This window comes from Ziziphus jujuba, chromosome 7 (assembly GCF_031755915.1).
Source record: "Ziziphus jujuba cultivar Dongzao chromosome 7, ASM3175591v1".
Lineage (NCBI taxonomy): Eukaryota > Viridiplantae > Streptophyta > Magnoliopsida > Rosales > Rhamnaceae > Ziziphus > Ziziphus jujuba.
In genome coordinates, this window is record NC_083385.1 from 25,067,430 (window position 1) to 25,080,736 (window position 13,307).

Sequence of the window (13,307 nt, forward strand, 5' to 3'; positions counted from 1 at the left end):
AAAAAATACCAAAGACCTCCCACGTATTGAACATAATTATTTGGACCTCCACGATTTGAACATCATCACTCAAAGTCCTAACTAACAAAAAAATAGCATTGAAATCTATTATTTCTGTATTGGTTAGGTATATTTATTACCAAATAACCTATATTTAGATATTTTTCAAACAAATATAAGAAAGAACAAATCTTGACCATGAAATAAAGTGTAGACACATGTCACTAATCTTCAAAAAGTCGGTGGATTTTAAATATATGATAAGAGGATTACGATCCGCTTAGAATGGTGCAATTACAACTAAAAAAAGGAACTTTTTCTCTTTTTTTTTTTTTTTATCCCGCATTAACAACTTTCCATTGACCCCTTTATCCAAAAAAAGAAAAATAAAACAAAACAGAAAAAAGACAAAAATATATTTAAAAACAAAAGAAACAAAACAAAAAAACTAACGGAATAACAAAATAACAAATTAACAAAAACAAAAAGCAAACTTATACATGATCCCAAACTTTCTTCTCCCGTGTATAAAAACTACAACCCACTCCTTTAGCAAACTTAAAAATTTATTACACTTCTCCATTTGGCCTTTTGCATGGAGAATCTAGGAGCCATGAAGATCATGTCAATGGCACTGTTAGTTGTCATCTCGACGTTGTTTCTAGTCTCAGAGGCAAAAGCTGCAAGACCATTAATAGGTACGAGTGCTAGGATTGTGACTGATCATTTCAGTGGTGATTTAGGTGTCGCACATTTGAAGAAGAAGGGCTCATTCTTTAAGCCATATTTTGCTAGCAAGAGAGTAACTCCAGGAGGACCAAATCCAGATCATAATTCTTATTCTCTGCCACATTTTGATAGCAAGAGGGTAACTCCTGGAGGACCGAATCCAGATCATAATTCCTTACCACATTTCGGTAGCAAGAGGGTAACGCCAGGAGGACCAAATCCAGACCATAATACTCTGCCACATTTTGATACCAAGAGGGTAACTCCTGGAGGACCCAATCCAGATCATAATTCCTTATCATATTTTGGTAGCAAGAGAGTAACTCCAGGAGGACCAAATCCAGACCATAATTCTTATTCTCGACCACATTTTGGTAGCAAGCGGGTAACTCCTGGAGGACCAAATCCAGATCATAATTCCCTACCACATTTTGGTAGCAAAAGGGTAACTTCAAGAGGACAAAAACCAGATCAGAATTCTTACTTTCTACCAGTTTTTGGAAACAAAAGAGTAACTCCTGGAGGACCAAATCCAGATCATAATTCTTTTCCATATTTTGGTAAGAAGAGGGTAACTCCATGAAGGGCAGCTGTATGAGGACCAACTGCATATTATAATTCTTATTCTCTGCAACAAAAAAGATTGATTTAAGAGTATAGATGATGGATTTTTTAGGATTTTTTACATAAATTCCAGGTAGGGATAGATCCTATTCACAACCCACCCAATCCCACCCTCATATTATTATTTGGACCATGGTCCATGACTTTAATGTATTTCAAGGTGCATATATTTGCATTAGTAGCTATATTCAATCAATCAGGAAATTATTAACAATAAATGGATTGAATATTAAAAAGCACTTCTAGTTTTTCATGGAAAAAATAATATATTGATTATCTACTTATCCTGGTTGTATCTTCTTCTACATTTTTTTTAAATATATTTTCTATAAAAATGGTGTATTTTTATTTATTTATTAGTTTGTTTCTACATCTGAGATGAGGGATTTGACTCAACTTTAGGTCTTAGAAATAGTAAACTTCGACATTGATAAGTTCTTTTAGAAGACTTTGACAATACTAGATTGTCCCCGAACGAACATATATTAAATTTCTTATGGACATTGAATATCTTCAAACAATTGAATAGAGGATCATACTGCAGTGGTTGCACCACACTGTTCTTTTCAAAAAAATTGTCATCGGTAATAACCAGTTGGCTATGGACCCATGGCAAGCAATTTCCATTTTTAATAAATATGTGACATCCATTATATATGTAATTATGATCAATATTAGCTCAAAAAGAAGCTACTTATTATCCAGTATAATATTATAGTGTACGTTTATTTATTATATACTTTTGGAAAAATTCGTGGAAATTTGTCATATGTAGTCCTTGAGGGACTAAAAGAATAATATGAAATTACTGTTTAGTTATTTTCTGATTTGGAATTGACATAAATAAAATGCAATATTATATATATATATTTACTAACAGTAGTCCAAACTTATTTTGTATTTTTTTCCAAATTTGTTTTAAATGAAAATAATAATAATAAATTTATTGTTAACGATGATCCTTTTAAGGCAACACAAAATTTCATAAAGTCATTGGAAGTAAAAAAGGACAATATACAAAGCAATACTTTTAAATTATTTTGAATGTGGGATAAGATTGGATTGCACTTTATCTAATTAAATTTGGTTGTACGTAAGGTTTGTGGTCGATGCTATTTTCATGGTAAATTTAGTTGTGTTATTTAAAGTTAAAAAAGTAGTTTCATTAAAATTATTTTTATTTTTATTTATTTATTTTTCTTTTGCTTTTCTTTTATTAGTTTAGAACTTATATTATTTATTTTATTTTGGATTTTATTTTTGTTCGTGTTTTATTTCTTGTGTTCATTTGCTGATTATGCATCATTGCTATATATTTTAGTTCTTGATTTTGCCTGCAGATTACTATTATTCCTTGATTCCACTATTTGAACACCTCAAGTTTCCACTTTCTTAGATTTTTTCTTAGGATCCTCTGTATCTTGTAGAGTCATGACTATTCGAGCGAAGAGAGCTCATCTTGTTTGTGTAGCACCACTTCTATAGCTTCCACCTCTTAAGGTCATCAACGTAGGTCCTCCCCTCCTCCACCTCTTTATCGTGAGTCATCTTATAAGGATTGTCTTGCTCATTATAGGCCTGTCCTTGTAGCCATAAAGCATGCTTTCGATTTACGAACCATTTCTATTTAATTTTGTCACATGATATGAGATCGTGGTTGGACTCCTTTGGTTAAGACGGCCCATTCTTATGTTTTTACTAAGCGAGTAGATGCTTTTTATGCTGGTTTTTCTCATATTGAACCATTCCTTCCTCATTCCAGTTGCGAATCCTTGATCATTTTTATTTGCACTTTTTCTCCAAATGTCATTCAATCTATTTATTTATTAGTTGCTCTAGCATGTTCAAATGGTTTGGCTCCTGGCATGTGTCCTTCTCATGATCCAATAGCTATCTATTGTGCTCTTATTAGACACTAGGCTTGAGATTAGAGATCCTACTGTCAAGTATGATATAAGTAGCTGATTGAGCTTGATAGGGTCCTTACCTTTTCCTGTGTCACAACCTTGATCCTACTAAGAACACTGGCTACGTTATAGCTGGTTAGGCTCATGTCATGTGTACACTTACTTCTGAAGTGGACATACATGCATGTCATTACATTTGTTGCACTATGTTCCACTTCACTGATACCCAGTTCACCAAGTCCCAGATTTTAATCTTTCCCATTCTTAGCTAGCAGATATTAAAAACTTTTCACCATTTTCACAAGTCTCTTACTATTTATTTCTTTTGAGTCGTGACATCAGAATGGCCATTTGAGTAGCTTCTACATTTCACATGCAATTCGGAAGTCTTTGAGTGGAGATAAAAAAATAATAATAAAAAAATAAAACTTCAAAAATCCAAATAATAAACCAAAAAAGTCATGAACAAAATGAGATACTCATAAAATTCATAAACAGATAACATCTAATTTGTGTACAAGAAGGCTTCGATCCATGTAACAAAGGAAAGATGTAAGAGAAAATCAAAATTTTTTAATGACGTATGACAGTATTAAAACAAAAAGAGACAAGAAAGAAAAAAAAAATTAATATGCAACTAAATCTGTCACCTATCCCATTCTGATTGGACAGTCGCACCCGTTGACATGGAACAACCATTGTACTGATGCTTTCTCTCTATTTGGTGACAAACTCATTACACAAACAAAATTAAATAACAAAGCAATTAATTTACCAAAACAAGCATATTGAGGCTTCACCTAATACAACAACACATGCGGCTCTAATTGCCATGACAATGAGCTATAACGACCATATTGCATTCGAATTTAACACATCATCTCGGAATGTCAGCATCAACTTAAATCATGATTAATCCTGCATCGAATTACTAAAAGATGAGTATTAGAGCTTCACCTAATACAACAACACATGCAGCTCTTATTGCCACGACACTGAGCTGTAACGGCCATATTGCATTCAAATTGAACACGTCATCTGATGCGAATCCGCCCGAGACCGTTCAACCGACAACCAGCTGGGGTGTTTATCCAATATAGATGAAGGTGGGGCCGATCACTAGAGCCCAAGGCAAGAAGTTCAAGGACAATCTTACTGTCTTTATCCAAGGAATAAGTCATAACCAAGAAGGGTTGTCAATATCTAAAGAACCAAGGCTAGTTCTACTCATACAAGCAATAGAAGCCAAAACGGGCCCGGGTGATGTTTTTCTGCCAATATGGAGGTCGGGTTGTATGAATTGGATCCCCATTCTTATGGGTTCAATTCATATGGTGGATGAGTCATAGAAACCAGCCAAATAAGCTTCAAAGCCGAACAACATAGTGGTTTGCGCACAAGGGGAAGAAAGGCCGAAATTTGCTGTATTCTTTGTTGGCTTTACTGTATTTTACTATATTAGCCTTTTCTCATATTTCTAAGCAAGGGCAACGTGAGGAACTTCATAATAAGCTTATTTGGCATTCCAAAAAGACTATTGAAGCTGATTTGGAGTCCAATTAGGTCAAAGAAGGGTCATTATCAACCTTGCCGAAAATTACCATATTTAGTTTCCTAATTTGTTTTAGGAAACTATCTTTAATTTTGGATTTGTATTTATTTACTTATTGAACAAATAAGTTTAGGAAAGTTTTTATTTTATTATTTTGTTTGTAAATTAATTAATTCCTAATTGAAAATAAGAGAATTAATTAATTAGATTAGAAAAAGGAAAAATTCGATCAGGCTAGAACTCTTCATTGTGTGGCCGGTTTTTCCTAGGGTTTTTAGGGTTTATTTTGTTTCTTTCAAAGCCTATTTAGAGGCTTATTTTCAATAAGAATACAACCTTGATTTGATTGAGAAAATACTTGTGAGATTAATTATTTCTTTGTTTTTTGAGAACACCTAAAACACCATTAGAGAATTAGTTGTTTTAGCTTGAGTTATCAATAGGTTTTCGATCCCCTATTGTGTTGTCTACATTATACCAAGGTTTCTAACCACAGGTTGGTTAGGGTTTGAGGTCAATTCCATTAGAACTTGAACTTAATTAAGATCCGGGATAATATAATACGGGTTTAGGAGCAGGTCGTCCTAGGTTCGTATCATTTGGTATCAGAGTTAAATTTTGTTCAGGTTTGATCTATCTTTATTTACTTTACTTGTCTTTGTGTTATTCTGTAATTTTAGCATTAGGTTAAGGTTGCATCCATCCCATACACGTTCTGCATCTTTAAAAAAAAAAAAAAATTTCATTCCTAGTTGAATTAGGATTTCCTAGTTTTATCATACTTTTGTTTCCTACTTTGTTGGTTGTTTTTCATCATTGTTCTTGCTAATTTTGGTTTTTGTTGATTTTTCTTTGCTGTTTTAGTCTTCAATATTTGCAGTCATATATTCAAAAAAAAAAAAAAAAGAAGGGTTTGTGGCAACATAAATTAAAAAAAAAAAAAAAAAAAAACTGCACTTTTGTTTTTATTAGAGGTCACGGGTTTGGTGGATTTTTGGTGTGGAATTGCAATTTTTAGTGTTGATCTTTGCTACTGCAGTTGTTTTATGTTCTGTGAGTGAAAAAAAAAAAAGAAGAAGAAGAAAAGCCGAATAAAAAAAATAAATAAATAAAAATTTCGGTTTGTTGAATTTGGTGTTGAAATTTGAGTTTGGGAACTTGTTTGATTTGGAGATTTGATTTGTGATCTTTTGAGTTTCTGGAGAATTATTTTGTTGGATATTTGAATTTTGGGTGTTTAAATTATTTGGATTAAAATTAGTTAAAGGATTTGATACAAAACTTGAATTACAAGAACAAGAACCCACTTTTCTATATTTTTGTTCTCTTTGATTCTTGTTCGTATTTGAATTTCTTTTTCTAGAATTTTATTCTTGAATTGATAATCTATTACCATCTGGTCCAGTTCTTCAAAATTCCAAAGTTTTCTCATTAATTTGCTTTATTTCACCTAGAAAAGCCGAAAACTAGGTTTTGTTGAATTCTTCGGTATTGCCTACTTTTAGCTACTTTTTTGTTGATAAGTTTAATAAAACATACTTGTGATCTAATTGCTGTTTTTTGGGTGTTTTAATTATAACTTTGAGATAATTCATTGAGAGGAAAAAGGCAAAAGAGTGTGAGCACAAAAGAGGGTTAAAAGCCGAAATTAGTGTGCAAACACGAGTGTCGAGTTCTTATATTGAGTGAAACATGTGAGGGAGTGAATCTGGTGAGAATTTATTTTATTTTTGTATTATTCATACTAACATGGCAGATTCATGGGTGAGGAGAGGAGACCCACCCGTGCGAATTAATGAGGAGGAGTCCGTAGGATTTCATGGTGATCCACGAGCTATCGAGAGTGGTGAGCAAACAGAATTGAAAGCTGTTTTGGAACAATTACAGCGGGTGAGTGCTCAAGTTGAGCACATGAATCAAAGGATGGGAAGGATAGAAGTTTCCCAAGGAATGCTGAACACAAGAAATAGGCAAGAATTCCATGAAGGTCGAGGTCGAGGACAAGGAGGCCGTGAGAGACAGAGAGAGGAATTTGAGGAGGAGAATTTCCATGGAGACTTTGAGGAAGGCAGGACGAAACCTTTGCTGTCCAAGAGAGAGCTGGCCATGGAAGGTATAGGAGGGAAGAAATAGATGACGATCTTAGCAATATCAAGTCAACATCCCACCATTCATGGGAAAAAGTGATCCCCAGGAATATTTGGAGTGGGAAGAAAAGATAGAGATGATATTCGACTGCCATAATTATTCGGAGGGTAAGAAGGTGAAGTTGGTAGCAATGAAGTTGGGCCATTATGCACTCCAATGGTGGACAAATGAGCAAGGCACCCAGAGGAGAGTTGGTGATGACTTGATCACAACATGGCGACAAATGAAAGGAACCATGAGAAAGCGGTTTATGCCATCACATTACCATAGGTTGCTACATCAAAGGCTTCAATCTTTGTCTCAAGGAAGTAGGTCCATGGACGATTATTACAAAGAGATGGAGATGCTCATGATGAGGCTGAATATGAATGAGGATAGGGAGGCAACAATGGTGAGATTTTCTTGGTGGTTTGATCTGTAACATTGCCAACCAGCTTGAATTACAACAATACTTGGAGTTGGAGGAGATGTTGCATGTAGCCATTAAGCTTGAACACCAATTCAAGAGGAGGGGTGTAGGATCATGGCTTGGAGGTGTTTCCAGCAGTGGGAGAATCAATTCAAGTGGCTGGAGAAACAATTCAGCTAATGAAATCAAACCAAAACCGAAAGCTGGAGAAGAAAGTAGCAACCGGTCAAAAAGGGAGGCTAAGACCGAATCTGTCCAAGCACTTAGAGGTGAGATAAAATCTGATCCTAAACCTCAAAAATCCAGAGAAATAATTTGTTTTAAGTGCCAAGGAAGAAGACACATAGCCAGCCAATGCCCAAATAGAAGAATCATGGTATTAAAGGGTGATGGTGAGCTGGAATCTACAAGTGAAGAAAGTGAAGCTGAAACCAAACAAGAGGAGGAATGCAATGATGATGAAGTCGAACCAGTAGACACATCTAATGCCGAGTTGAGCTTGGTTCCAAGGAGAGTACTTGCTGTCTACAAAGATGAAGAGCAGATACAAAGAGAAAATATCTTCCACACTCGCTGCGAAATACAAGGTAAGATTTGTAGCATGATTATAGATAGTGGGAGTTGTACCAATGTGATAAGTAATCTTGTAGTTGATAAATTAGGCTTGAAAATAATTAAGCATCCAGAACCCTATAGGTTACAATGGTTAAATGATAGTGGTGAGATGAGGGTAAATAAGCAAGCCAAAGTTAAATTTAATATAGGTAGGCATGAGGATGTTGTCTTGTATGACATTGTACCAATGCATGCCGGACATAGTTTACTAGGTAGACCATGGCAATTTAACAAAGATGCTACTCATTTTGGTTGAGAAAATAGTATTGTTTTCAGGTTTAAAGGGAAGAAAATGAAGCTGGAGCCATTGACCCCCAAGGAGGTCAACAAAGATCAACTACAAATGCAACAAAGGAGGGAAGCCGAAAAAACTCAAGAAGAAAACAAGTATGGCACCAACGACTTCACCATCCTTTCAAGAAGGTGAGATTGAGGTTTCTAATCAAGGTAAACTTTCTAAAACCCAGATCAAGTGGAAAAACCAAGAGAAAGCCGAGAGGGGGGTGTGAAAAGAGAGCCAACCCGAGAGCACCAACAATTTGGAAATTTCTGCTAATGAGAGCCAAACCGAGGGAAGAAAAAGAAAAGAAAGAAAAGAGAGGAAAAACCAGAATATTTATTTGAGTTTTGGGGATATTAATAAGGCTATTGAATGTACGAAACCCTTGCTGGTTATGATATATAAAGAAAACTATTTAATGATCAAACTAACTTTGAAGAACTTGAATTGCCAAGTTCAATGATTTCTCTTTTGAAGGAATTTGGAGATGTTTTCTCGAATGCGATTCCAAGTGGACTACCACCCATTCGAGGGATAGAACATCAAATTGACTCTGTCCCAGGGGCTACCATACCAAATAGACCAACATATAGAAGAATTCCCGGAGAAACAAAGGAGCTGCAAAAATAGGTAAGTGGCTTGCTTGATAAAGGATACATTCATGAGAGTTTAAGTCCATGTGATGTTTCTGTTTTGTTGGTACCTAAAAAGGATGGTTCTTGGAGAATGTGTGTTTATTGTAGGGCTATAAATAACATCACCATTAAATATAGACATCCCATTCTTAGGTTAGATGATATGCTTGATGAATTGCATGGTGCTTGCATGTTTACTAAAATTGATCTTAGGAGTGGTTATCATCAAATTAGAATGAAAGAAGGTGATGAATGGAAAACCGCATTTAAAACTAAATATGGGCTGTATGAATGGTTAGTTATGCCTTTTGGATTATCTAATGCACCTAGTACTTTCATGAGGCTTATGAATCATGTAATGCGTCTATTTATTGGTAAATTTGTGGTTGTTTATTTTGATGATATTTTAGTGTATAGCCGAAACTTGGATGAGTATGTGGATCAACTTAGGCAATTTTTGCAAGTTCTTAGAAAGGAAAAATTGTTTGCTAAGTGTGATTTTTGCAAAGATGAGCTTGTTTTTCTAGGCTTTGTAGTAAGTGCTGTAGGAATCAAAGTGGATCAAGCTAAAGTGCAAGCAATCAAAGAGTGGCCAGTTTGTACAACAATCACCCAAGTGAGGAGTTTCGATGGCTTGGCAAGTTTTTATAGAAGATTTGTCAAGGATTTTAGCATGATAACCGCACCTTTGAATGAAGTTGTCAAGAAGAATGTTGGCTTTAAATGGGGGGAAGTACAAGAAAAATCTTTTAATTTGTTGAAAGAAAAATTATGTAATGCACCTTTATTAGTTTTGCCAAATTTTTCTAAGACTTTTGAGATTGAGTATGATGCTTCAGGTGTAGGTATTGGAGCTGTCTTAATGCAAGAAGGAAGACCCATAGCCTACTTTAGTGACAAATTAAATGGAGCTGCACTAAACTACCTAACATATGACAAGGAGATGTATGCTTTGGTGAGGGCTTTGGAGATGTGGCAGCATTATCTCATGCCAAAGGAGTTTGTGATTCATACAGATCATGAGTCTTTGAAGCATATTAAGGGTCAAGGAAAGCTCAACCAAAGGCATGCCAAGTGGATTGAATTTATTGAACCCTTTCCATATGTGATCCGCTACAAAAAAGGTAACGAAAATGTGGTTGCTGGTGCATTATCGCGAAGGCATGTACTCTTTTCTACCTTAGATGCTAGATTGCTTGGATTTGAACAATTGAAAGAACTTTATGAGCATGATAGTGACTTTGGAGTAATTTTTAGAACCTGTTTGAAACATGGATTTAATAAATTTTACATATTCGAGGGGTATTTGTTTAAGGAAAACAAACTTTGTGTGCCTAATTGTAGCATTAGGGAATTATTGGTTCGGGAAGGACATGAGGGTGGCTTAATGGGTCATTTTGGTGTTTTTAAAACTTTATCCTTGCTGCAAGAATATTTTTATTGGCCTAACATGAGGCGAGATGTTGAGAGAATTTGTGAAAGATGTTTGAAGTGCCGAAAAAAAAAAATCAACATTGAAGCCGTATGGATTGTACAAGGCTTTGCCGATTCCTACCTATCCTTGGGTAGATTTGTCTATTGATTTTATTCTAGGTTTGCATAGGTCAAGGACAGGTAAGGATTCAATATTTGTTGTAGTAGATAGGTTTTCTAAGATGGCACATTTTATTGCATGTAATAAAACTAATGATGCATCCAATGTTGCTAATTTATTTTTCAAGAAAATTATGAGATTGCATGGAATGCCAATAACTATTGTTTCGGATAGGGATGCTAAGTTCTTAAGTTATTTTTGGAAAACTTTGTAGGCTAATTTAGGTACTAAGATTTTATTTTCAACTACTTGCCACCCACAAATAGAGGAGGGGAATGATGCGAATCTGCCCGAGACTGTTCAACCAACAACCTGCTAGGGTGTTGATCCAATACAGATGAAGGTGGGGCCGATCACTAGACCCCAAGCCAAGAATTTCAAGGACAATTTTGCTGTCTTTATCCAAGTAATAAGTTATAATCAAGAAGGGTTGTCCATATCTAAAGAAGCAAGGCCTGTTCTACTCATACAAGCATTAGAAGCCCAAACGGGCCCGGGTGACGTTTTTAGTGCCAATATGGAGGTCGGGTTGTATGAATTGGATCCCCATTCTTATGGGTTCAATTAATATGGTGGATGAGTCATAGAAACCAGCCAAAGCAGCTTCAAAGCCAAAAAACATAGTGGTTTGCGCACAAGGGGAAGAAAGGCCAAAATTTGCTGTATTTTATTGTATTAGCCTTTTCTCATATTTCTAAGCAAGGGCAACGTGAGGAACTTCATAATAAGATTATTTGGCATTCCACAAAGACTATTGAAGCTGATTTGGAGTCCAATTAGGTCAAAGAAGGGTCCTTATCAACCTAGCCGAAAATTACCATATTTAGTTTCCTAATTTGTTTTTACTTTTTGTTTTAGGAAACCATCTTTAATTTTGGATTTGTATTTATTTACTTATTGAACAAATAAGTTTGGGAAATTTTTTATTTTATTATTTTGTTTGTAAATTAATTAATTCCTAATTGAAAATAAGGGAATTAATTAATTAGATTAGGAAAAGGAAAGATTCGGTCAAGCTAGAACTCTTCATTGTGTGGTCGGTTTTTCCTAGGGTTTTTAGGGTTTATTTTGTTTCTTTCAAAGCCTATTTAAATGCTTATTTTTAATAAGAATACAACCTTGATTTGATTGAGAAAATACTTGTGAGATTACTTGTCTCTTTGTTCTTTGAGAACACCTAAAACACCATTAGAGAATTGGTTATTTTAGCTTGACTTATCAATAGGTTTTCCATCTCCTATTGTGGCGTCTACATTATACCAAGGTTTCTAACCACAGGTTGGTTAGGGGTCGAGGTCAATTCCATTAGAACTTCAACTTAATTAAGATCCAGGCTAATATAATACGGGTTTAGGAGCAGGTCGTCCTAGGTTCGTATCATCATCCTCTGAATGTGAGGATCAACCTAAATCATGTTGTATACTACATCCTAACGGTATAATAAGATGATGCAATATTTACCATAGGTTCCTATCACTCAGACTGCTAACTTATAAGCTTTGGCCATCACATGTAACCTCAGCGTCCATCTATCTACTATCCCCATTCTCACCTGCCTACTACCATATTATACACTTCAACATCTGCCAGAGACTAAAGATCCCCCATCGACTGATTTCAACAATTACACCGACAGTGCCAAGCAATTATAATCGCTAATTTTTTCTCAACCATTACATTTCTTGAGTTAACAAACATATCCTTTTAATTTCATGTTCTACTGTTCAGATCTGTTGGTAATATCACATTTGAACCTATTAGCAGATGGTATTATAAGGATGCGATGTAAATCCATGTAATTGTAGCATTGTCAAGCATAACATTGCAACATTGTATCATCTGACTAAGTGAAAATATGTAGTTGTTGTGTAAAAATGTCAACAAAAACTGGTGAATGTCAATCTATGTGGATTTGTTCATGCTGACAATATGTGCAATTGAAAATGTCAAAGACTGAGTGGAACACAAATCGAAAATTTTGGAATGCCTAGATGGTAAACAAGTCATACCTTTTTAAAACTGACTAAACTTGTAAAAGGTTTAAAGTATATGATTTTATAATTATATATGTATAAATGTCACAAGAAAAATGGTGTGGTAAGTTCATTTGGGTGGCAACAGAAGGAGAACTTTAAATTAACAAACTTGATAAATTGATAATTGAAATGAGCCATGTAGCTAGGCAACTTGAGAGATCAAATTTTGTGTTGGATGTTATTCAACGCAACACTAGAAAGGGTCAATGAACTGATTATAAGATAATAATATTGATCGGATTGTTACCATTTATTATGCTTAAACTATTTGTCTAATTACCATATATATGGATCCATACTAAAGCAGTGTTGTTTTTCTCAGAGGACTTGGCATTATGAAGTCCAATATTAAAGTTGTCCATTCATATTTACATTGTCTATGACTTTATAATTGTACATAACTAAGATGCTTATATCGTAAATCAACCAAAGACACCTTATGCAATACATATAATATTAGGATTCATCCATGATCCCTTATCAAAACCCTAGATAAGTCATGATCTCAGGAAAACCTTACCGAACTTTCAGATGGAAAATTCGGTAACGTCTCCTCTAAAGGTTGGATATGCCACAAAATTCCCTGCATATAAAACACACTTCTAAAAGCACCATCTTATTCCACAAATTTTAGTACTTCATGATAATACAAAATAAGGAATTGCATAATATTACATAAATTTAAATCCAACACAGTATACAAAGCATCATAGGGTTTACAATTAAATAGAAAAATTCAATACAACACAAGATAGGTAGAAATATTACAAAATAGGAA

General features: G+C 34.7%; 1 protein-coding gene across 1 annotated transcript; it reads left to right on the plus strand.

The window, feature by feature from the left end:
• The first annotated feature begins 595 nt into the window (after window positions 1-595).
• On the plus strand, window positions 596-1,312 carry LOC107421859 (uncharacterized). Its single transcript, XM_016031202.1, has one exon. It carries the CDS (start codon window positions 596-598, stop codon window positions 1,310-1,312), a length of 717 nt encoding a protein of 238 aa, XP_015886688.1.
• The last annotated feature ends 11,995 nt before the right edge of the window (window positions 1,313-13,307 follow it).

Excerpts from the sequence above, each read along its gene's own strand:
- LOC107421859 (XM_016031202.1), top strand. The coding sequence starts at position 596 with ATGGAGAATCTAGGAGCCATGAAGATCATGTCAATGGCACTGTTAGTT.